Source organism: Chiloscyllium plagiosum, unplaced genomic scaffold (genome assembly GCF_037043375.1).
Source record: "Chiloscyllium plagiosum isolate Xiang-an unplaced genomic scaffold, Cpla_swu_hap1 HiC_scaffold_52, whole genome shotgun sequence".
Lineage (NCBI taxonomy): Eukaryota > Metazoa > Chordata > Chondrichthyes > Orectolobiformes > Hemiscylliidae > Chiloscyllium > Chiloscyllium plagiosum.
Genome location: NW_028270190.1, coordinates 8104776 through 8131918, shown reverse-complemented (window position 1 = coordinate 8131918; position 27143 = coordinate 8104776). Strand labels below are relative to the sequence as shown.

Genomic DNA, 27143 nt, shown 5'->3' with positions numbered 1-27143 from the left:
CACTGTCATGCTCAATCGCCACACGCTCACTCTCCATACACTCCCTACCCTGTGCACTGGCCTGCGAATCCCTTCCCAGTTAATCACTTTCAGGGTCAGCTTTGATCACATCCATGATCTATTCCCTGCGTAACAGACAATGGGTCCCACACATTATCTTCCACGTGTATCAGACTCTTGTCCCAATTCTACAATTGATCCCCAGCCATAGCCTATGCTCCCATCCCTGTGTTTACCCCCGAGTAACGGCCAATGCTCTCACTTCCACCATTTCCCTACCAACGGCATTTGACTCAAGCCACAAACTGCAAACCTAATATCGGCCTGAAGATCCACATCCCTCCTGTGTTCCCCCAACAACGGAAGTTTGGAGAGGATTCGAGGCAGAGAGTATCGGAGAATGGGAGATTGGAAGAAGTGAGTGCAGGACAGAGAGTGAGTGAAGGAGAATGAGGAAAGGCTGACAGTGAAATATAGTGTGTAAATGGGAGGGGAGAGAGATAGAAGCACAGTGTAATGCTGGGAGGGAGATATGGAAGGAGTGGTACAAAGGAAGAGAGATTAATTATAACGAGGCCAGGTGGATTGGTTGACTTGGATTTGAAAGCAATGACAGAGTGACTTTAACCCAACTTCTGAGGTCAGTCCCTGTTCCGCTCACCATCCATGAGTACGAGAACTTGGGGAGGAGTCTCTCTCTCTCTCTCTCCAGCTCAGCTTCTTCAACACAAAGTCAAACAAAAATATTGTTCTCTCTTCTCCTTGGCACGTTCTAATGAGCATGTTTTTTTATTGTTTACAAATTGAAGTGATCAACACAATCAGTGGGATGGTGCCTTTTCTCACTGGCCTCTGAATTGAGAGCAACATTGAAATCTGTCCCTGTATCCCACTGTGGGATAGGGTTAGACAATCCAGCACGACACTCAGTCTGTTACCATACCAACAGGCTGCTTCATTGTTGAATTGCTGAACTGAATGAGAAAATTCCGGATGGATTGATTAAAGAGTGAACTTGATTGATTGATGAATTTGGGTAACTGGATATTTCAGCACATTCTTCAGCTGCTGTCTGAACTTAGTCTGGGTCACGGCATAAATCGCGGTGTTTGTGCAACAACTGAGGAGCTGCAGCATGTGGCCCAATTCCATCATAAAACCCGGTGTAATCAAAGGAGAATATCCATTCGCTGTCATCCGGAACCATATGGAATACACCATTAACGTTGACCATAGCAGGATGAAATTGGCCGAGATCACAAACAGTAAAATGATGGATATTTTTCGATTTCTCATTTCTGTGTCCGACTGAGCGACCCCATCGGTGTGAGCCCGGAGTCTGCTGCGGGCTCTGCTTGTCACTAAAATGTGTCTGATGGTGAAAACATTGAACAGCAGTATGAGGAGGAATGGGGTAGCTGGGTTCAGAATGTGTTGAAGGAACTCGAGTTTGAGCCAGAAAGGGGATAATAGAACATCCATAGTTAGAGCACAAAACCAAGTGGGGTTCTCCAACCAATACCAAGGTAAATACATAAAATACCAGAAGACGTTCTTTGAACAGGCCAGCACGGTCACTGTTCCCAGAACGACAGCCGCTGTTTTCTCACTGCAATATTTACGTTTCAGCTTCTGGCAACATATGGCCACAAACCGATCAAAGGTGAAAGTGACGGTGAACCAAACAGAACAGTCAGTTGCTGCATAAAGCAGGACGGCATGGATATTACACACGGGGATGGAGTACCTCAGGAAATAAAACTGTTCGGCATAAATAATGGGAATGTGTCTCATTATCAGGTCGAGGATAATGACCAGTAGATCCGCCACTGCCATGGCCCCCAGGTAACGTCTGATGCACTGAGACAATCCACAATCTTTATAAAGCAGGACGTAGATCGTCAATACGGTAACTGTGAGAAAGGAAAGCAAACACATTATACATCAGTCTGGGGGAAAGTGACCAGTTTGATTAAGGAGCAAGTGAGATTTTCAAATATTTTACTGTCTTCGGAGATCTATTGAATTAATGGGAGCTGAAATAACAGATGGGAAGTTCTGAGTTATTTACAAAATTGTTATGTAATGCACAAGAAACTGTCTGTTCCCAAACACACAGACACACATCCATACAAACAGATGGTTTCAAGAACAATCACAAACACTTGATCATTCAAGAGTAAAAATACTTCTTTACCGTTTAGAATACTCGCAGTTACTTTAAGACAAACGGAGGTTGGGAATTTCTATATTCAAGTCTAAAATGTCGTCAATCTCTGTCTTGAATAATTGTAAACGCAGAGGAAATGTCCTCACCCCTTTACATGCAGGTGGGTATGTCATAATAGTGTCATCTTCCTGCTGTAACGTTACTCTTCCCTTGGGATCTTATTTTTTTTTTCAGTTAATTGAATCTGGCAATTCCCAATAAATGTGAAAGAGTATGCCAGAGAACGTCGGATATAAAATGTGATAAAGACACAAATATTCCTCTCACAAGGGCACTTATGTCCATTAACGTTGATGAGTCCCACTCAGCCTCTGTCGGAAATCACCCACCAAACTCGACTCAACCGGCACGTTGCACACAAAAACAAAAACATTAAACCAATACCTTAATTATTTGTTGTAAGATTCTCTTTTGTACTCACGCTATGCTTTATTCGGAGATCTACCTGACTTCGTTCTCAGTTTTGTATAAATTTCCCAAACATAAAATATGTTTGATATTCAATTCCCATTGTCGACCACTCTGTCACCACGTCTCTCTAACGTATTTAAATCATATCCATTTACCTCAATGTATACATTGAATTTCTCGAACATGTTTGAAAACATCACACACCTTCAGTTAGAGTGCGTTTCTTCCATTTTCTATACCATTATTCCTCCTGGTTGCCTTTCATCTCCATATAGTCCCGGTCAGGAAACATCATACTCACCGAATCAGGCTTGATGGGTAATGTTTCACGAAGCCCCAGGACCAAACCTGGGCATATTCTGTCCCACCAGCAATACAAACCCAACAGTGATGGGGGCACCGTGGGATACAGTCAGGAAAGAAGTTACTTTGTAATTCCCCAACATTCATTCGAGAACCAAGAAATCTAATGATAACAGTTCAAAGATGTTCAAGGAAAGCGCTTGATGATAGAAATCTACTGCCCTCCACACCACCCCTCGGCGATAGCTCAATTCTCCTCAATGTTGAAAACAAATCGGAGGAAGCATGAGGGACACAAGGACACAGACCGTACTCTGTGTTTGGGACTTCAATATCCAACACAAAGAGTGCCTCCGCACGTCCACCACTGACTAAGAAGGGCGAGGTCTCAATACGATGCTTGTTAGAGTCAAACCTGGCACAAAAGTAGATTGTTGAGTTTATGTAGGGTCTGTCATAGAACATAGAACATAGAACATAGAACATAGACCAGTACAGCACAGAAAAGGCCCTTCAGCCCACGATGTTGTGCCGACCACTGATCCTCATGTATGCACCCTCAAATTTCTGTGACCATATGTATGTCGAGGAGTTTCTGAAATGACCCCAATGACCCTGCCTCCACAACTGCTGCTGGCAACGCATTCCATCCTCTCAGAACTCTCTGTATAACGAACCCGTCTCTGACATCTCCTCTATACTTTCCTCTCACCAGCTTAAACCAATGATCCCTCGTGTTAATCATTTCTGCCCTGGGAAATAGTCTTTGGCTATCGACTCTATCTATGCCTCTCATTAACTTGTATACCTTTCAATTAGGTCCCCTCTTTTCCTCCTGTTCTCCAGTGAAAAGAGTCCGAGCTCAGTCAACCTCTCCTTATATGACAAGCCCTCCAGTCCAGGCAGCATCCTGGTAATCCTCCTCTGAACCCGCTCCAAAGCATCCACATCTTTCTTACAATAGGGCGACCAGAACTGGACGCAGTATTCCAAGTGCGGTCTAACCAAAGTTTTATAGAGCTGCAACAAGATCTCACGACTCTTAAACTCAATCCCCCCTGTTAATGAAAGCGAAAACACCATATGCTTTCTTAACAACCCTGTCCACTTGGGTGGCCATTTTAAGGGATCTATGTACCTGCACCCCAAGATCCCTCTGTTCCTCCACACTACCAAGAATCCTATCCTTAATCCTGTACTCAGCTTTCAAATCTCTGCTGAAATCCATCAGGGTATGTCCTATGTCCAATAATATTCAGATGCGTCATCAATTACCTTGCTTCTGTCATAAAGTCATAAGTGGGAATGTTCACCAATCATTGCACAACTGGTGACTCCTCAGATACTGAAGCAGTCCATGCTCAAATGCAACAAGATCTTGACAATATCCGGGCTTGGCCCGACAAAGGGCAAATAGAACTCGCACCACACAAATACCAGACCATGATTCTCATCAATAAACGACCCTCTAACCACAGGCCCTTCAAATTAAACTGTAGTACCATCAAGAAATCTCCCACTGTCAACACCCTTCAAGTTTCAATTGAACAGAAACTGAACTGGACTCACCACATGCACACAGTGGTTACAAGAGCAGGTAAGAAACTGGGGACACTGCAGCAAGAACTCACCCCCTGATACGCAAAAATCTATCAACCATCTCCAGAGCACAAGTCAGACATGTAATGAAACACACTCCACTTGCCTGGGTGGGTGCATCTCCAACAACACTCAGAAAGCTCAACACCATCCAGGACAAAGCATCTCCGTTTGATTGGCATCATATCTACAAGCATTCAATCCTCCACCATCGACACTCAGTAGCAGCAATGTGTACTATATAAAAGAAGGACTGCATAAATTCACCAAAGAACCTTAGTCAGCACCTTCGAAACCCACGATCACCTCCATCTGAAAGGACAAGGGTACCTCTGAAAAGCAACACTTGCAAGTTCCCCTCCAAGAACCCCACAACATTGACTTGAAAATATATCACCTTCAGAGCCATCGGATCGAATTCCTGGGATTCCCTCCCGACCGACATTGTGGGTCAACCCACAGCAAGTGGACTGCAGCGTTTCACGAAGGCAACTGACCACCACCTTCTCAATGGCAAATAGGTATGGCCCATCAATCCTGGCTAGCCAGCGAAGCCCAAGACCCACAAATTAATAAAAGAAAATAAAGCAGCCAGACTGTGGGAAGTTATTAATGCATTAACAAGAGGGAAACATTCTCACCAAACTCCTTGTCACAGCTGTATCTCTTCCTAACAGTATCTGTCGGAGCAAACAGCACACAGCCCTGGCGAGGGAAAGTCTGACTGCGGTTGAAGATGCAATCCATTCGGGATAAATTAGTGTCGCGCAGTTTAAGCGAAATCACCGATGAAAGTGACAGATTGACCAGTCCTGGGTCCTCAACTGTTTGCAAAATATATCAACAATTTAGATAAATGGAACAAAGGTATTCTAAATACATTTTGTCATGATGCCAAGATAAGCAGGAAACTAACTTATAAAGAGGCGATCGAGACTCTGTAAACAGGCAAGCAAAGGAGTGAAATTTGGCAGTTGAGTAAATGCAAAACTCAATTTTTCAGGAAGAATAAAAAGCTGCATATTACATAAGCAGATATAGATTATAAGTCATACTGATGTAATGTGCACTGGAGGGTTCACTCTGACCCTTTCAGGTATCACAAGTGTTACTCCATCTCTCCAATGGTCAGCGTCCTGATGTTTCCAGTCGCCCTGCTGCTGTCGGTACACGTGGAATATTTTGATCTGGTTGGTTGATGGTGGGAAGTGGGGAGGGGCGGGTGCATTGAGCCGTGTATCAAGCCAGACGGCATGTGTCTGACAGTCCACCCTTTCTTTATACGTGGAGACCCGAAGGCGATGGGAATGGCTGACTCATTCTGAACGAAAGAGGTTTGGGCTGTGGCAAGGACAGTCGGTATTCACCAACATGATGAAATACATGGATAGAAAGGATTAGACGGGTATGGACCAAGTTGAGGGAAATGGGGTCAGCGATGATGGACATTTTGATTGGCATGTGCTAGTTCTGGCCAACAGGGCCTGTTTCCGTGCTGTAGGCCTCGATGACTCGATGATAGTGCATGATAACACTACAACTTTAATGGAGTGAGAGTTTAGGTGTTTCAATGAAATGAATGTGAACATAAAATGGAGGTAGTGCCAGATTAGTTGGAATGGTTAGTTTCATCACATTCTCAATCCATCCCAGCCCATCCAATCCATCAGAGAACCAGTTAAGATACCATAACCACAGAAGAGATAACTGTTATGCACGGACACTGTGCAGACCAGTCTAGTGTAATGCTCAATAAAACCTGATGATCTGTACAGACTATATCACTGCATTGATCTATAAATCAGGAATAGCTAACTGTCAAGCAGGGAGCGCTGTGCAGATGACATGTGCATTCATCGATTAATCCAGAGTAGATCATCTATGCAGCATGCAGAGCTGTGTCGTGAACAGCAGTACAGTTAGCCATAAACCGAGAGGAGTTATCGTCCCAGCATGTAGAGCTGTGTACACCACCCAGAACATCGCTCGGGAACACCATGTTTGCTCATTGGCCAACATGGGAAAACTTGCAGCCCATGCTGGAAGTGACAGGATGTGCAGCTCCCACCCATTTACCGCTCCATATCTCAACCATGCCATGACAGAGGGTGCTGTAAGTATGGAAGTCACTGCCAGAGGGAGATGTTGGTGGAAACAAATGGGAGGGATTAAGACAATGTCACGGACGGATGTGTTCCCAAGTTTCAGAATTCTGAAATGTAGATAGCTCGATCGCATCTTGCAATATGAGCCTTTGCTTTCAGGAACGATGGGTGAACAGGATGTTAGTGTGAGTTTAGATGATGGAGAGTATGAATGACCATTTGTTCTGCAGTTTTGTAACTGGGAGTGGGATTAGCAGATCCTTCGACTCATTAGGCTGAAACTCACAATAATTTGTCTCTGTCATTTTCATTGAATGTTTCAGAAGGATCGTCTGCATGAGGCCGAGCTATTTTCCTGGTGCTACTTTATCGATTTTTCCTCATTCATGAACTATTCTACACCACGATGTCCCTCTCATTCAATGCTAGCTCATTCTCCCAGCCATCACCCCTGGAGGTACTCACCATCGCCCGGATTGCCCGGGATATTCCGTGATCACTGACAGTGGTGCCATCTTTAATAGGACAATGGGCGCACGGTTGAGCTTTCTCAGTTCAGAGCTGTCCTGCACGGTTTACCCCCAGCAAATAGCATTTATATTACGATTTGTCTACAGGGACATGAACAAACATCAATAACCTTCAATACAGGGACAAACATCAATAACCTTCCACACTCTGCCAGAGAAAGTGTCACCATGTTCTCTCTGCTCCATCACACTAACTGTTATAGCACCTACCCTCCAACAAGGCTAATGCTCCACCACCCTCATTACTGCATGCAGCACATTCTCTCTCTCTCTCTGTCTCAAGTATGGAATGCCACCACACAATTACAGAACGGTCTGCAGATGTTGATTATAAAATAGTTTCCTTCAAACATGTTTTCGGGAGCTAGTTCCCATGACGATGGACTCCATCAGCTTTATATTTTTCTGTAATGGTAAGCACAATTCATGCACACCAAGCAAAATATGCACTTATTTTATGTTTATCAACATTCGAATACAATTAGTAGTTCTGATTGTTTCACTTGTCATACCTTATTCTATTCAGTCAAAGACAGCATCGAAACAATAGTCTCAAAACAAAATGCAATTTCTAGCAGATAACGTTTTTAAATATTCATTCGTTTTCCTCACTTGTAGCTTCTTCATTGTTATCGAACTTTCTACTGCCCTTTGTCTATGACTCTTCCTGCCTATAGCAGCTCCATACTCTGCACTCAGTTGGGTAGACGGCTGGTTTTTGATGCAGAGTGAGGTCACCAGCGCAGGTTCAATTCCCCAGACTGACATCAGTTGCCATGAAGGGCCCGCTTTCTCTACCTCACACCCTCGCCCGAGGTGTGGTGACGCTAAGTTTTAACCAGCACGAGTCATTTGTTATAAAAGAGCAGCTGATGGTCCTGTGGAACTATCGTGACTTTCTACTATCACCTTCTTGCAAATTATTCTTTCTTTCCACATTGTTATTTTGTTTTTCGTTGCATTTCGGAGAGTTCTCATCTGGACTTTCATTTCGTACCCCTGTCAGTGTTTTCCCACACATTGCACATCCCTACGCTTTCCCCGATAATCCTTGACTCTATTGTTATTCACAAATATATCTGTGCCTCAAAACATTTAATGTCTCTGCCTCCAATGCTCTCTGGAGATGACAGTTTTAAAGGTAAAACAAAATAAATCTCCTCTTCTCTGTAATAGATTGACGATGCTTTTGAAAAGAAAATACACTTACAATGTGCCCGCTGCCTCTACATTCATCACATTTGTAGGAAGGAAGTGTTACTGCAGCTATACCCAGTCTGATTGAGAACACATCCAGAGGGCTAAGGATGACGCTTTGTTTAAAAAAGAATCCCTTCGCCATTGTCTTATCAGACCATTTGGCTGCTGGCTTATGAGAGAGAAGTCAATGGTGGTACTTTAACCTGAGGGCCACTAGACCTCATCCGAGGGAAGAGGTTGAGAAGCAGAATCATTCGTGGTGAACTCAAACTGGTGATGGGAATTGCAGCAACGCTGTTGGCATCACACTACTCTGTAAACCAACAATCCTGCCAATTGAGGTAAACCACTTTCCTTTATCTCCTTAGCTCGGAAAGGAAACCATGACACTGGAAGCCGTTCAGAGTTGTGAAACTTGACTTACTTCTGGAATGAATGGTTTATACTATTTAGGTTTAATTGGTTGCCGTTTCAATGAGATCTTATTGAATCATACAATATCTTGAGGAGATTGAATCAGTTGAATACTCGATAAGCTTGTATCCGACAGAACTGTTATTTTTGGGCTATGCAGCTTTGCTTGAGGAAGCCTGTTTGAAGACAAAATAATTAATTTGTCGTTGACGAAAGAAAACGCACTAACCTAGACTGAGACTTATGTCGTTGTCTATATCACGACCCACACTGCATTTAAAATGTGACCAGTGGAGAAGTGGGAAGAGGAAAGCAAACAGTGACCCGTCCAACATTTGCCAGAACAGGATTGAGGAGAAAATCACGAAGTGGAAATTCATTCAAGTGAGAATTCTCTCTCCCAGAAGGTTTTGGTGCCTGTATTTTTAAATTATGTCAAAGCTGGCATTGTTAGACTTTTGGTAGACAGGTGAATCAGAGATAATACTGTGTTGACAGAAAAGTGCAACTGGGACAGCAATAAAATGAGTCATACATTTATTTACCGTTGGAATAACTACAAAGGGTTGATTGGATTACTCGTGCTCCTCAGTGCTATTTTAATGTTCCATTCAACCCTTCAGACACGTTACACGGAACCGATCGAGGCCACTTCAATTGTGAGGTGGAGGTTGGGAAAATGTACTTGGAAAATCCAGGGTTGGGTTAGAAAAAGCACCGCCCCGCTCCCTTCTGGCAAGCTTCCCCTCTCTGCTACTTTTGCTCCAGACCTTGGTCATGCTGCAGGCCCAGATTCACTCCACATAGCGCCCACGTAACTCACCCAGGGTTAGCTCAACCAAATCCTCTTCTTTGTCTGAATGTAGCATTGCACAACACAACTTCGATTTAGAAAAGTCACTTCCCAAACACAGAGTATGAGAACGTAAGAAATAATAACGGGATATCCTATTCAAACCCTCAAGCCTGCCGACTGTTGCAAAATTGAAAGAGTTTATGTTCAATTTAAGAGAGGAGTGTTTTCTGAATGTTAAAGCAAATTTAAAGTACAGCCATAGCTGCCAAAACCTAACAGCTAAGAGACAATCAGTTCCAAAATAGATGCAGGTAAGTATTAGCTGTTAAAATGACACCTGCGTTTTGGTTGCTGTTTAGACAGCAAATCAAGTTTAACGGATTGTTTAAATTACGTCCAGGAAACTAAAACCTCATTGAGTGTGCATTGGTTGTATTAACAACATCGAAACAATAAGACAGAACAACATTGGGGCATAATAAAACACAGACATTTTGAAACATTTTTCAGAGCAATTTCCATCAAGCCAGAGAGCAGCTGCCCATCAAACAAAAAATTTCTTGAATCAGAAGGAACTCTCAATCAACATGATTCTTTTCATGTAAAAACACTCGCAGTAAAAAAGACAGAAGGCGATCAAGGAGCAGAAAACAGATTCGGGAAAACGAGGAAGAAAGGTTAAAGGAATCGGAGAAGATTAGCGGTATGGATTTTAAGAGATTGAGCTCATTTGCCATTCTCATTAATTGTGTTATTGGAATAGCATATTATTAGAATTGTGTTCAGCGAAAGGATAGCAATTCCTTTGGGGCAAAAGTGTTTGTTTTATTGCCAATTTTTTTTCGTGTTTATGATTCGAGCTAGGATAATATATATTGTTTTTTCTTTCTCTAAATAGTGGAAATTATGAGTTATCTTTGGTTTTAGTTAGCAGAAGGGTTCAACTTCCACGTTGTAACAATTCTCCTGGACAAGCCTCCAAATTGTTATGAAGGCTGTTACTTTAAAATAAATCTAACTTTAGATTTGCAACCTAACTTTATATTTATTACACCAGAATACACCAATCCCTTTGGACTGCACTTTGATTTGACTTCTCTCGATTCAATAGCAGCCCACCTTTTGACTGATAGTACCAATGTGCGTGACCTCAAACATATATTTAAAATAAACTCCCTCTGCCAATTATCTACTCACTGACCTTATTGAAATCCCCACTCAGATTGTTTACAACCTCAATGCAGCATACTCTCCCACATATGTTTGCATCATCCTCAATTTCGGATAAATAATGTACTCAGCTCCCATCTTCAATTCATTCGTATAGGTTGTAAAAAACTGATGACTTAGGACTAATATTTGTGGGAGTGCACTAGATACAACTTTTTAACACGATACAACCACATTAACCCGGACTCTCCGTCTTTTGTGTGTTAACAAATCCTCATTCCAAGCTAATAACTGTACTTAATTATCTTCACGCAAAACTATGCTGACTCTGATTGCATGAAACGTTTTGCAATGTCATGCAATTCTTCCCATAATAACATATATTAGCGAGTTCCCGGCAAAGACTGTCAAGCTAAATGAGCAATAAGTTCCTGTTTTCTGTCTCGCTCGCTTCTTGCAGACAGGTGCCACATTGGTGGTTCCCCCAAATTCGTTGGCACTCTCTTGCAATCCAGAGAGTAACAGTTTATTTCAAACAATGCCGCCAGTCATCCTGTAACCATTTCTTTTAAAACCGTGTCACAGTTGCTGCTGACCTGTCCACCTTTATTCTGAATTGTTTGTTAGAAACTTTTTGCAGCAAGTGCAAGTACCGGGGACCTTAGCTTTCCTCTTGAAGATTTATCTCGTGAATAGGCGATTGATGCCTCTCACCTGCCAGGGTCAGGGATATTTCTGAATGCGCCGACAGGTTTTGGAAGGAGGAAAGAGAGCATCAGAAGTCGTGGTACATACCGGTAAAAATGACACAGGCAGGGAAAGGCAAGAGGACCTGAATAGGTAATATATTGAGTTAGCTTGGAAGCTGCAAGGCAGGACGAGCAGAGTAGTAATCTTAGGATTGCCAATGTTGGCAAGTGCGAGTCAGGCTAGGAACAGAAAGCGAGTGCAGATGAACAAGTGGCTGCAGAGCTAGTGTAGGATGGAGAGCTTCAGATCTGTGAATCATTGGGATACCTACTGGGAAAGGTGGGGCATTTATAAGAAGTATGGATTGCAACTCAATTGGAGATGCACCAATACCCTGGGTGGTAGTTTTGATCGAGCATTTCCGGTGGGTTTGAACCATATTAGAAAGGGCATGGGAACCTGAGCTATGGATCAGATGATAGAGTATATAGTGATCAGTAAGCTACAGCAAGCAGAGAGTCTGTGAAGAGGGATAGGTATTTGCTATTGCAATTTTGCAGTCAGTGTGATGGATTGAAGTGTACCTATGTTAATGCAAAAATATCAAGAATAAGGGTGATGAAGTCAGAACATGAATCAGTACTTGGAATATGATGTTCTGGTAATTTCATAGATTTGGATATTATAGGGGCAAGAATGGTTGTTGGATGTGGTGAAGCATAGATGATTCAAAAGTAATGGGGTGGGGGAAAAAGTAAAAGAGGTGGAAGTGCGGCATCGCTAATCAGGAATAGTATCACAGCTTCAGAAAGGGAGGGCGTCAAGGAAGATTTGTCTACAGAGTCAGTATGGGTAGAAGTCAGGAACAGGAAAGGATCAGTCGCTTTATTGAGATTTTTCGACAGGCCTCCTAATAGCAACAGAGATACGGAAGAGCAGACTGGGAGGCAGATTTTGAAAATATGTGGAAGTAATCAAGTTGTTGTCATGTTTAACTTTAACTTCACTAATATTGATTGCAGTTGAAAAATGTCGTGCTGGAAAGCACAGCCTGTCAAGCAGCATCTTAGGAGCAGGAGAGTCACCGTTTCGAGCAGAAGCTCCTCATCAAGAATGTGAGGGTCCTCAAGAAGCCTGCGAGAAAAATGGGAGGTGGTAGGAATTGGGGAAAAGAAGCTGGGGATGGGATATTTAGATGAAGGTGGGGATGAAGTTGATAGGTTGGAGTGTAGAATAGATAGGTGTGAAGGAAGATGTTCAAGCAGGACAGTTCAAGAGTGCAGTGGTGACTTGGATGGTTGAATCTGGGATAAGGTGGAGGTCGGAGAAATGAGAAAACTGGTGAAATACATATTGATTCCGCGTGGTTTGAGTGTACCAATGCGAAAGATGAGGCATTCTTCCTGCTGGTGTCGAGTGGCTTGAGTTTGGTCCACGTCCCCCACCAACCCACACTGCACTCACGGCAGCTTCAACTGCCACAGCAGGAAATGCAAACTTTGTGCTCACATCTCCCCCCATCTCCGTTCAAGGCCCCAAAGGATCCTTCCAGATCTGTCAGCCATTTGCCTGCACTTCCACTTGTCTCGTCTACTGTTTCTGTTGCTCTTAATCTGGTCTCCTTTACATCGGGGAGACAGGACGACCACTTGTGCAACCTTTCAGAGAACATGACTGGTACACACACATGAATCAATGCCACCTCCCTGTGCCGAATACTTTAACTCCACCCCCCACTCACTTCACCAAAGACATGCTGGGCCTCCTCCACCATCGAACTCTCGCCACCCGACGCCAGTAGGAAGAAGCCTCATCTTTCACCTTTGGACACTCCAATCAAACGGGGTCAATGTGGATTTCACCAGTCCCCCCAAATCCCCTCCCTACACCTATACCAGATCGAATCTTCCAACTCAGCACCTTCCCTTGAACTATCCTAGGTATCCATCTTCCTCCCCAACATCTCGGAATTTCACCATCACCCCCGTCTTCATCTAGCTATCGCAATCCCAGCTACCTTGCTCCCGTTCCCACCCCATCCCATTTATCTCTCAGCACCATTGCACCACTCCGATTCCTGATGAAGAGCTTATGCTCGAAACGCTCTTGGTCTTCAATACTGCCTGACAGACTGTGATTTTCCAGCACCACACTGTTCGACTCCGATATCCTGCTTTTCCAGTCCTCACTTTCCCCTCGTATTGATTGGAACCTACTTCATTCAAATAGTTTGGATGGAGCTGTTTTTGTCAGGTGTGTCCAGGAAGGGTTCCTGACACAATATGTAGATAGGCCAAAGAGCGTGGAGGCCATATTGAATTTGGTGCTTGGTAACGAACCACGTTAAGTGTCAGATCTGCCAGTGGGAGAGCATTTCGGTGATAGTGATCGCAACTCCCTGACCTTTAAGATATTCATGGAGAAGGATAGGAGCAGAGAGTAGGGGAAAGTATTTAACTTGGGATGGGGTAAATACAACGCTATTGAGCAGGAACTGGGACACCTTCATTGGGAACAAATGTTCTCAGGGAAATGCACAACAGAAATGTTAACGCTATTTAGGGTGTACATGCTGATAGTGCTGGATACGTTTTTCCCACTGAGGCAAGGAAGGGATGGTAGTATGAAAGACCCTTGGGTGACAAGGGATGACATTTAGTCCAGAACAATAAGGAAGCTTACTAAATTTTGGGGAGGCAAGGATTAGATAGTGCTTAAGAGGGTTTCAAGTTAGAGGAGAAGGGACTGAAGAATTGATTTAGGACAGTTAGAAGGGAGAATGGAAAAAATTAACGTTTAGAATAAAGGAAAAGTCTAAGGTCTTATACACTTATGTGAGGAACACGATGATAGCCAGTGTCCGGGTAGGAATGATTACAAGTACTGGAGGGAATCTTTTTCTGGTGTCAGAGGAAATAGGTGACGTTTATAATGAATACTTTGCTGCGGTATTCAGTACTGGGAGGGACGTTAACATTTCTGAGGAGAGCATGAAACAGACTGAAATGCTAGAACAGGTTGATGTTTGGAAAGAAAATATTCTAAAAATTTTGAAAAACACAAGGATGTATAAAACCCCTGGAGCAGATGGAATATATCTTTGGTTATATGCAGGAAGCGAAGGAAGAGGTTGCTACATGTTTGGTGATGATAGTTGTGTCCTCACTGTAAACTGGAGTAGTGCCAGATGAATGGAATGTGTCAAATGTTATTCCCTTGTTCAAGAAAGGAATAGCCCTAGGAATTACTGACCAATCGGTTTTACATCGTTGGAGCACAAGGTTATCGAGAGGATTCCGAGAAACTGGAGTTATGATTACTTGCAAAATCATCATTAGAATAGAAATAGGAAGCATAGCTTGGCGAGAGGCAGGTCATGCCTCAGAATCCTGATTGATTTCTTTGAGGATGTGACAAAACACATTGATATGGTACTGCAGTGGATATTAGCAATGCGTTTGATAAGGTTTCCCTTTGTAGGGTCATTTAGAAAGTAAGGAGGCATGGGACACAGGGAAACCAGCGTGTCTAGATACAGAATTAGCTGGCCCATAGAAGACAGAGGGAGGTTGGAGACGGAATCTATGCAGCCAGGAGTTTCGTAACGAGGGGTATTCTGTAGGAATTGATTCTTGGACCTGTGCACTTTGTGATTTCTATGAATGACATGTATGAGGAAATGGAAAATTGGGTTAGTTCTTTTGCCGATGACACAAAGGTTGTTGGAGTTGTGGATAGTGTGATGGCCTGTCGTTGGTTGCAATGGGTCATTGACAGGGTGCAGAATTGGTCTCAGTGGCATATGGAGTTCAAACGGGAAAAATTTGAATTCGTTCAGTTTGGAAGGTCGTATTTGAATGCAGAATACAAGGTTAAAGGGAGGAGTCCTCGCAATGTGGAGGAGCAGAGGGATACTGAGGTCCACGTCCAAAGAGTCCTCAATGATACCACCTGAGTTGATAGGTTTGTTAACAAGGCATATGCTGTGCTTCTTTCCATTATGAGGGGAATTGAGTTTAAGAGCCGTGAATTTATACACTGTCTAGAGTTCTGGTTAGACCACCCTTGGAATGTTGTGTTCAGTCTGGTCACCTCATTAGTGGAAGGATGTGGATGCCTTTGAGAGGGTGCAGAAGAGATTTGCTCGGACGCTGCCTGGACTGAAGGGCATGTTAGATTAGATTAGATTCCCCACATGGTGGGGACAGGCAATTTGGCCCAGCAATTAAACAGTGACCTTCGGAAGAGTAAACCACGCAGACCCATTTCCATATTTTTACCCTCTGACTAAGTGGACCAAACACGATGTTCAATTTAGCATAACCAATTTACCTGACCTGCACATCTTTGGATTGTGGGAGGAAACTGGAGGAACCCCATGTAGGTAGAGGGCGAATATGCAAACTCCACACAGACAGGCTGGTATTGAACCCGTGTTCCTTGTGCTGTGAAATTGCAGAGCTCACCACTGAGGCACTTGTCGCTATACCTTATGCGGAAAGATTGTGAGAGTGAAGAATGAGAGGCGACTTGATAGAGGTGTACAAGATCGTGAAAGGCATAGATAGGGTGATTTTCCAGCGACTTTTACCCAGGGCGGAAATGTCTATCACAAGGATGAATATTTTCAAATACATTGGAGGATGGCACGGTGGCTCAGTGATTAGCACTGCTGTCAAGGATCCGGGTTTGGTTCCCACCCTGGGTGATTGTCTGTGTGGAGTCTGCACATTCTCTCCATGTGGCGTTAGTTTCCTCCGGGTGCTATGGTCTCCTCCAACATTGCAAAAGATGTGCTAAATTGCCCAAAGTGTTCGGTGTGTAAATCAGGAGGAAATGAATCTGGGATGGTTACAATTTGGAGGGTCGGTGTGGTCTTGTTGGGCTGAAGGGCCTGTTTCAACGATGTTGGGAACTAATACAATCTGGAGGAAGGTTGAGGGAAGAGCTCCGATCTAGTTTTTGTACTCAGAGACTGGTGAGTGCGTGGAAGCAGTGGAAGGAGTGTCGGACATTGAAGTACACTCGGATAGACAAGGCAGTTTATCCAAGAATGGCATGTAAGTTAGTTTTATCTCAGAGTAAGATGAAAGTTCGGCACATCATCCAGAGCCGAAGTGTCTGTACTGTGCTGTACTGTTTTATGTTATACATTCTTTGTACAAGACTGCTCAACTTTATTCATATTACTATTTTGCTTACATATTTGTAATAATTGCAGGGCTTTCCCCTCTGAAAAAGAATGGAAATACGGGTTTACATTCTCTGCCTGTTTCCTGTATCTAATTCTGCAGTCGCATCCTCTAGGTGTCTCATATATTTTCCTGGATTTCTTTCTTCCTATGCTTACACACTCAATTTGAACATCTGAGTTTTATGGAAGTGGAATAGTTCCAGCTGATTTTTAAAATATTTCTTCTGAATTTAGTCCTTAATATTTTCATTCTGTTTTGCTTCGTATTATCTACCCCTGGTTCCTCAAGTAAGCGAAACAAATCTTGCTTCAGCAAGTTCTCGCTAGTCTGATTTCATCCATTGTTGACTCAATACTACCCTTGGCATCTTTTGTGAACCATACATAGCTCATCTGCTGATCGAGTCCATCTTATTGATCAGAAACCATCATTGCTGATTTTTATGAAATGTTTTTGAAGTGTCTGCTCCTGTATACCCACTGACTTTCCCTTGGGTCTATTTTCATATCCCACTTTAGACCAGATGCCAGACAAATGTCCGCAATTTCGAAGCTTGGTTCTTTTCAATCATTTGAGGGGAACTTCTGCATATGACTGAACCAAATTGCAGTTGAGGGGGACTCCATTATCCGAGTTTCTCCCTTTCTGTCTTATCTGTTTGACGGTACCAGTTTCCAATCGGAAACCTCCAACATGATCTCCTTTTCTCTCAAGCTAGATACCCCGCCTACAGTAGACTGTTACTTTAGCAGTGACTGATCCACCTCCTTAACATCTGCCATCACCTCTACCCTTCCTTGCCAGAAAAATAGGAACATTGAAGACAGGAAAAGTAGGAGCTTTCTCTGCCCTTGGAGCCTCCACAACCATTCATCACGATCATGGCTGATCTTCAAACTCAATAGATTAATTTTGTACTCTCCCTATAATCTTTGACTCATTTCACCCCAAGAGATCTGTACAGTCACTACTTGAATACATTCAATGTTTTGTCATCATCTACTTCCTTTGGTATTGAGCTCCACAGGCTCACTACTTTTTGGGGGAAGAAATATCTCCTCATCTCCGTCCTAAATGGTCCACCCCGAATCCTCAGATTTGACTCCTTGTTCTAGACGCAACCAACACTTATTCTCCCAGTGTCGATGCTGTCTAGGCCATTGGAATTTAATAAATCTCTATGAGATCACCCTTAACGCGCCTGACCTCCAGCTGGAACAATTCTAACCTCGTCAATCCCTCCTCGTACGTCAGTCCCGCCATCACGAGAATCAGCCGGGTAAACCTTTGCTGCGCCGCCTCAATACAAAGAGTATCATTCGTCATTAAAAGAGACCACAACTGCACACAGTGTTCTAGATGTGTCCTTACCTGTGCAACCACAGCAACCATCCCTGTTCCTGTACTCAGAACGTCTCGCAATTATTGTCAACGTATCATTTGACTTCGATACTACCTGCTGAATCTGCAAACGTACCTTCAGCGACTGGCGCTCAAGGACACTGAGGTCCCGCTGCACACTCCCCTCCCCGAAATTACAACAAGTCAGGTAGTAGTCTGCCTTCTGGTATTTGTTTCCAAAGTCAACAACGTCGCATTTATTCAAATTATACAGAAAGTGTCAATCATTGTGTTCCCTTTGTCCACACTTCCCAATGCTCTGGATTCTGCATTCATAGAAACATTCTTGACGACTTCCACCACTGCCAGCAGATCAGCACCACCAAATACAGCTTCCCCTCCCGTCCACTGTCAGCATTTCACAGGGGCCACTCAATCTTTGACACTCTCCATCATCCAGAGCACTTCCTCACTCCCCAATGGCGCCTTCCCATGCAATTGCAGAAGCTGCAATAGCTGCCCATTCACCCCTTCTGTTCTCACTCACCAGGCCCCAAACACATCTTCCAGGCAAAACATTTCCCCTGTACTCTTTCAATCTGGTCTCCGGTCATTGCTGCTCACAGTGTAGTCTCCTTTACATTGGTGAGACCAAACAGAGGCTGCTTCGAGAAACACTTCCGCTCTCTCTTTAGGAACAACCTTTATCTTCTATTTGTTCTCAATTCAATGAGCTACATTGTTCTCCTGTTCCGAAGAAGCACAACACTTGTTCTCGCAACACTTCACTTTACAGTTTGGTAAATTACAACTTGGAGGAGTTAACATTCAATTCTACAAATTCACAGCCTGACCCCATTGTAACTGCTTTCTCCTTCCTTGCCTCCAGATCACCTTGTCTTTTTTCTGTCTTGCTTATCTTCACTCAATAAAGTGAAACCATTTCCCCATTCACACCTCAATTTATATACATGTTACACCTGTTTCTCTTTTGTCACAATTAAAAACCCATTTGTCTTTTGCACTACACCTCCAAACCTTTATGACCTGTCACCCCTTGTCCACCTCATAAGTATTAGAAAGCCCATTTTCCAATCTTTTCCCGTTCTGAAAAAAGTGTTATGCTTGATTCAACGATTAACTCGGTTTGTCATTCTCTGCAAATACTGCCAGATTTGCTGAGTTCCTCCAACGATGAACAGTCGCACAATAAATTTTTCGGTTAGCAAAGAACTGTGAATACTGAAAATGTGAAGCAAAAACAAAGAATTGTGGAAAAACTAACCAGGTCTGAACAATGAAAGCTGAGTTAATCTTTCGGTTTCAATTACAATTCTTCAACGTTCCCATTTCTCCATCAATTTTTGGTTTTGCTTCATATTTTCAGTATTCACAGTTCTTGTTTCAATAATGCTGTTTTCACTCCACAGACCTGCTTAACGTCTTGAGCAATTTATATTTTTGAAACATTTTAATGACGTGTGTTTAAGCTGCTCGAACGGCTTGTCCAACATGGAGCACCATATACTGGGAAGCGAATAACAACGCAAGGTGCACAAATTCATTGGTTTTGAACTTACATGAGGCTAGCATCACTGACATTATGGAGCTGCAAATAATAGTCAGGGACAGAAACGGGGGAAATACATTCACTTTAAATGCCGAAAACGGCAGCACTGGAAGGGGAATGTTTCAGATGATTATGTAAAGTGTTTCGAGGAATGTGACAAATTGAAGCCAAGACATGACAAAGAGACCCTTAGAGGAATGAGAATAATAAAATGGAAGCGTTTCCACATCAGAAGCTAGAGTGGAAACCAAACTCATTGCAGGGCTAATGGGTGAATGGGTCTCAGTGTGAAATAAGGAGCAGGTGACAGAATTGCATTGCATATATTGCATTTCAAACTGAGTATCCATCTGGTGCAAAACACCACAGCAGCTGCGGAAGCAGAATTCTATTCAACCACAATCTGTAACTTTCCTTCCCGGGATAATACCTCCGTCTATCATTACCATCAAGACGAGATATGGTTCAGTGACAAATGTGGGTGAACATACCAGGGTCAGAACCATATGTATCTAAAACAGATGAAAACCCGTTAATGCTACTGAATTCTGTAGTGTCACATGTCAAAGGCGAATAAATATGAGACAAGGCGAGGAGAAAATCCCACAATAAAAAGATCAGCTCTAAGATTTCCAGTCATTCACATCCAGTCATCAATGATGATGGACTGTCAAGATATTCATTGGAGGAAAGCGCTCACAGTCATCCCCATCCTTAATAATGGAACAGCCATGCACATCAGTGCAAACGACAACGACACAGTTGTCTGCACAATCCTCAATGAGAATTTATGAGTGGATGAGTCATCTCCTCCTCTCATGATGCTTACAGAATTACAGATGCTCATCTACAACCAATTCTATTCGGTGCACGTGACCGGAAGAAACAGTTGAACGCACTTGATACAACAAAGGCAATGGTCCCTGTGTGGGAGAAGGAAAAGCCACTTTTCCTACAGACCACTTGCTTACAGACACTATGGTTGTCTTTAGTCAAAGAGGGCTCACTCATAATTCCATGCCAGCTCAATTTGGCGACATTTAGGAACATGTTATCTCGATGACCTGCTAATGATATTCTCTACCTCACAATGGCATCGCAACTGTGAAGACCTGAGGGCATACCCTCTCTTCCCAGAAACTCAGTCATCACAATGCCCATGAAGGCTAAGGGGTACCAGGATATGTGATATGAATGCTCACTGCCCCATGAAACTATTGCAGCCAGGAATCACCCATTTCTGTCGATTAACTCACCTCCTGTTGCCATTGTTAACGGACCGATACTGCTGGACTAGAGGCATTGGCTCTGTCAACTGTAATCGAAACTGCATTGTCCTGTACTTAACATCAATCTCCTGTAACCCTCTAAGAACTAACTGTGCCTGAAGCTCGGGGAAGAGAGCAGAGACTCATTTGTACTGATTGCCCATTACGTATACGAGCAGTCAGTTCTTTTCCCACGAAATCGTGAAACAAACCAGTGTGTGACGATTTCGCAATGTTTGCATACGGGCTTTATTCATAATTTGTCAATTGTCCGACAGATTGGCGTATTCCGCAGGTCCCCCAGTGTACATAGGGCCACAGACCACATCTAAATGTGAACAATTTGGCAAGTTATGCGTTCTCACATCACGCAGCGGTTGGTCCTGAAGGAAAGGGCAGACGACTGGGCACGAAGGTAGACAGGAAGGAGAGCCTAAATTGCAATCTCATTAAATTGTCGTACAATTCGGCCGCTTGGGAATTCCTTACCTGAAACAGCAGAGACATCCAGAAGAGGACAGACGACTAAGTAAGGTGGTAGACTGGAGAGATTACGTAAAATCACTCCCTTCCAAATTTCTCATAATTTGGCTTTTGCGTGATCAGCTAGAGTGCTGGTATACACATACAATACTTGCCTGGCAAGAAGTACGACTGGGAATCTCACCCTTTAAAATTCTTGATTTCAGACTGCTCAGATCTTGGGAAATTGACCAGGACACCATTGCTTGTTTTGGTCCTTTCGTCTCGTGCACTGCACTCTTTGTCTGTCCTGCATGTTTGTTTTTGTCTGTGCCTCTGTCCGTCCGCGCTGCAACCTGTTTTTTGTTCTCAGCTCGACCATCCAGAGGGTAATGGGTTTGCAGAATTGAAAATTGTACTGAGACGGATTGACCACAGTGACACGTCTTGCTGGTAAGAGAGATCTGCAGCCATTGATTCTATCACGGAATACACAGAGGCGCTTTGGTAAATGCATGTGCTGAAAGACGAAGGAAACAGGGGACAAGAGATATCGGATCCTCCTTAGCGACGGTTTGTCCACATATTCCTATAGACATTGCCCACATTGAGTGAAATTGAATAATGGAGGGCAAGTACAGCAGGTGGGCATGGGGATCATTTCTGATCCTTCAGTACACACTTCAGTGCCCAGACAAATTTAAATAAATAGCAAAGGGACACCAGCCTCGTAAAATTAAAGCGTATTGCCAGGCTCCATATAACACAAACTCACTGGAATCTCTGCCAACTTCCCTGCCGCCGTACAACAACCCACGACTGTAATGTTGCCCTCCTGACCCCAGATCTAAACCTACTCATAAACGAGGTCACATCTTCCGTTGTATCAAAACCCCGGAAAGTTGCAAAACAAGGGGTGCCAGACAGAGAACACCCTGACCCGGCACCTCCACCAACTGATCCCGTGCAAAGCACAAACATTTACACGCAGTGGGGTCACTGCTATGTAATAGCAGACGCTTGATCACCAGCTCTAATGTATCATGATGGGCACGAAGCCCCTTGACAAGCCCGGGGCTCACACTGAGTTCCGGTGCATCCTCCAGGATGCCCTACATCCGCTGAAGGGCCCGAAAGCTTTTCACAGCTAGCTATTTCAAATTTTCATTATTTACAATGTCTACCTCAAGACGTCCAGATTCCATTGCAATTGGCTTCGGGGAGTCACTGGACAACTCTCCGACCCTCTATTCAATTTCTCTCCGAGTTGTAGGAGACTTTGCGCGAGCATATTAGCTGGTTAGAAAATAATGTCAAAGGTATCATTAAGGCAAGTGCAAGATAACAGACCGACTGAGGAGAAGTTACCCGTTGCCTGCAGAATGCAAATGAGCCCGCATTCAACGCTGTCTGGGACTCCTCAGCGGCCATACTCTTACGAGAATAGGGGAAATTAGCTGCCCAAACACTCGTAAACTGTATGTTGTCCTGACACGCTCAGGTTTACAAGTCACAAAATTTGACCAGTCAAACTACCATGTGGGTGGACACACTAACCACTCTAAACAATTTCGTTTGACAGGGACTGTTTGGAATTAAAGAAGAGAGGGATGCAAAAAACCCAGCTCACGCAGGCAGAACATGTTCATGGTCAGTACAGCGGAGAGAGAGTCATGGTCAGCAAAGCAATGCCATATCAGAGACCAGTGTAGAGTCTGTTGGAAGTGAGGACATGGGGAAAAATGGCCACCAACCACCACCCAGCAGCCGAATGCTTCCAACTTCTCCATTCCCTCGCAAACCCAATGAAATCGTGCTCCTCTGCAGAGACAGCCTCAGCAGGCACCCTTATCTATGAATGAGCCATTTCCCACACTACTCTCTCCAAGACCATGAGCCTGCCATTGCAAAGTGGTTTTACAGGCCACCTCTGTACACCTCCCATTTTCACTGTCTGAGACTTCAGTAATGGACTCAGGAGGTAGGGGGTCGATGTCGGTTCTATCGGACTCTGGGGCCACGAACTTATTTGCGACTCCCTCTGTGGAACTTTCCCACAGTTCTGAAACTGCCTGTACTGTGGGCGTCTTCGGATTGCCGATGTAAGGGCCACTATCAAATGCAGGACTCTTCAGCATCGGATCTGTGACGGTCTCTGACACAGCCAGAATTGCCTCATCCTGTCCAGTAGCCCTATTTGTCCACCAAATGCTGTGTAAATTAAACATCTCCATTCACTGATCTCCCCAGGGTCTCACCTTAGAAATTCTCGGCTTTCGTTACTCTATACTGCAGGCACAATTGCCAGCAGCTCGCACCTCCCCTCCCATGTCACGAATGTTTAGATTTGGTGACCTGCGCATACCCTGCTAAACCCCCTCTTATTCCTCTGGCCCATGGCCCCTCCATCCCTCACTACTTCCTTCCTGTGCTGTGTGTTTATGGTGGGCCACTTTCTCTGTAAGGTTCACTGCACTGCCTCAGTCCCACATAAGCTGGAATCCCCCTCCTCCGAGCTTACTGACTCCCAGCCTGCTTTGCCCTCCCAGCTAGCGCTGACTGTCTTTTTGTTGGACCCGAGGGACTGCTGAGCAGACAGCATTGCCCTGAAGCTATCCGCCCCGTCACATAAAGTCACAGTTAAACAGCGAGCTGTACTGCCGTCAATACGACAGCACCCATTTTCGCCAGCCACAGTGGAGGTAATTAAACTTGTCATCGTCTCCCTCCTCTAACAAAGCAACCTAGTTCCCACAACCAGCCCCTGCAATGCACCCATTATCTTCCGTAACATACATCTGTCTCTCTCAAAACCAAGCAGACCAGGGAAATGGTGTTCTATCCAGGACCTCCAAGCCGACAATGTTGTCGTTGTTCTCTGCTCCCTGATGATTCCTGACACGAACGCCATCCTCACCAGCATCCAAACGTTCGCCATTTTCTCCATCAAATTGTCTCCTGAGAGCCAGTGCCGTTTCACCTTTACTTACAGTGGCCACAAATGCATATAAATGTGGCTTCTCCAAAGTATACGGAGAGCCCCACGGTATGTGCCTCTGCAGTACACCGGATGATCAGGACCATCCTCTTGTCATGTCAAAGCAGCTTGTTCTTATAGGCTGATGATATATTAGGACCCTTCGCCTCTACTGATGGCTGCATGAACGACACTGTCGCCTTGCTTCACTATCTGGCACAGGATGGACACAAACTCTCCATAGAAAACATGCAACTCTGCCAGGGCACAGTACATTATCTGGTATACGAGCTATCGCACACCCTCAGAGAATTGTCTAAGGAGCACATAACCGCCATCACTAAGCTCTCCTTGCCTGCCACACGAACTGACCTGTGAACATTCTTGGGTATGATCAACTACTGCGAGGCATTCTCCTGGAAGCATCCAACGAAAATGCTCGGGAAATCTGAAATGAAGCATGTTTTAAGGAACTCAATAAGCGCATAACTTCCTCTACTGCTGTCGTGGTCCCTGACCATACACAGCTACTTCAACTCTATATGACTGACAAAGAGGTAAATATGTCCGGTATGGAGACACCAATACGTTGGGACCTCCAGCTTCCTGTAGCCTTTTACTCAGCACAATTGGAACCTGTTGTAAGGGGAAATGCAGGACTGTTTAAGAGCCGTGGCGGCGACCACTGTAACTGTCAAAAGGTCCACATCTGTTGTGCTGGATTACCCATGCACTGATTTGGTTCCCATTCGGTCGGCCTGCTGCTTAATTCGAATGCAACACAAAATTGCACAGTCACTCGGAGAACAGACTATGAGGTCACACTGCGTGCCAGACTTTCCCTTCAATGCGCACCCGCTTGAAACCCTGCTGCCTTTCTTCCTGTCACCGAAGAACTCCAGGCAGAAGACCATGACCGCTTAGACCAAGCTCAGCACGTTCTCGCCGCACACCCTGACATCTGAGACTCTATTATACAACCCTGACCTAATCCTACGGGTCTCACTCATTCCCTCAGGCCAACACATGCTAGCGGGATATGCTGTCTGCATTCCTTTTGAGACCCTCAAGTCTGCTGTGCTACTGGACGGGACATCCGCACAAGCTGCGGAGCTATTCACCCTCACTGAGGCCTGAATTCTTGCTCAAGGTAGATCAGATAAAGTTTACACGGACACCAGAAATGCCTTTGTAGACGTGCACAACTTTGGCACACTCTGGAAGTAAAGGTGATGCGTTAGTCTTCGGGAATATAACTGCAGCATGCACAACATGTCGACAATTTACTAAAAGCCATTCTGCTGCCCTCTTCTCTAGCTTTGCAAAATGTGCACACAAATTCCAATGACCTGTCACACGTGAGAATTCCTCAGCTAGAGGGCAGCTCTATAAGCTGCTTTAAATCCACCCCATACATTGTACAAGCTCCCAGAATACGAGATCTCTGGTGGCTCCCGACCTCATGGAAGGAGCGCGGAAAGCTCAACAATCTGATCCTCGGGAAGAACAGACAGCTGGGTCTACCTTGGCGCTAAAGGATCCCCTGCTGTCATCCGACTAGCGCACATCGATGACCGTATCATTTGCCCCAAAGCCGACTTGCACGTCCAGGCCTCAGCAGCCTCAAACAGTGTTTGTCATGCAGGGAAGAGGGGAATGATACAACTGTAAGACAGGCCTGGTATGCATTGGATTCGCAGCTGCTGCATAAATACAATGTCATATGCCTGCAAAGTAAAGCAGACACGCCCGTGGCCAGGTACGACCAGGTGCCCATTCCTGAGGGACCCTTAACTCACCTCCCAATTGACTCTGCCCACATGCCAACTAAATAGGGTTTCAATGCAGCCCAGACATCCTGGACATGTTTCCCAACTGGGTGGAATCATTCACCTCAAGAAAGGATGATGACAGAACATTGGTTAAATGTCTAATGAGGGATGTTACCTCCAGATTCGTAATTCCTGGTATCATTAATAGTGATAAAGTGTCACACTTTACCTCAACAGTTAGAGTAGGTATGAGTATGGCACTGGGAAATACCACATCCCTTATCAGCCCCAGTCCTCAGGCATGGTTGAATGGATGAATGGCGCACTTGAAACTACCTTGACTAAAATTACACAACAGACAGTTCTATCTTGGACAGACGCCTTGCCTTTGACCCTGTACACCTTACGGTGGCAGGTGAACCAGATCATGGAGCTTACCCTATTTGACGTTCTTATGGGCAGACCAAAGCTAACACAAAGTCCCTGCTGGACTAGGTCCACGCAATCAGTAAAATAATCGTCCATAACTTACTCCGAGTAGAAAACAGTCATGCCCAATCCCCAACATGAGCCACCTGGCAACTACGTAATGATAAACTCTCACTCTCTTTCTTTCTTCCATGGATGCTGACAGTGCTGCCTAGCATCGCAAGAAATTTATGTTCTTGAACAAGTTTCAAAGACACGTGTCAAATCTACTCAAACGCCAAAACTAAAATGGAGCGCCATACCAAAGAACACATGAGCTCGGAGGAGGAATAGGTCATCTGACCCGAAGAACCTACGTCGCCATTCAATAAGATCATAGCTGAACTTTTCGTGGACTCAGCTCCACTTAGCGCGCTCTCACCCTATCCCATATTGCCTTTCGTTTTCAAAGAAGTATCTACCTTCGCTTTAAAAACGTTCACTGAAGTAGCGCCAACTACTTCACGGGGCAAGGAATTCCACAGGTTCACTATCCTCTGGTTCTCAATTCACTACTAAATCTGTTCCCTTTAAACTTGAGGCTATGCCCTTGTGTCCTCGTTTCACCCGCCAGTGGAAACATCCATTCTACCTTTATCTTCTCTATCCCTTTACAACTTTATATGTTTCTGAAGATCCCTA

At 44.3% G+C, this 27143-nt stretch overlaps 1 protein-coding gene across 1 annotated transcript in view; it reads right to left on the bottom strand.

The window, feature by feature from the left end:
• Nucleotides 1-1002: 1002 nt before the first annotated feature.
• LOC148134778 (putative G protein-coupled receptor 139) overlaps nt 1003-27143 on the bottom strand; it is a 47114-nt gene continuing 20973 nt past the window's right edge. The window contains exon 3 of the mRNA XM_087985362.1: nt 1003-1913. Coding sequence (XP_087841488.1) covers nt 1003-1913 — 911 coding nt within the window. The remainder of the gene's footprint in view (nt 1914-27143) is intronic.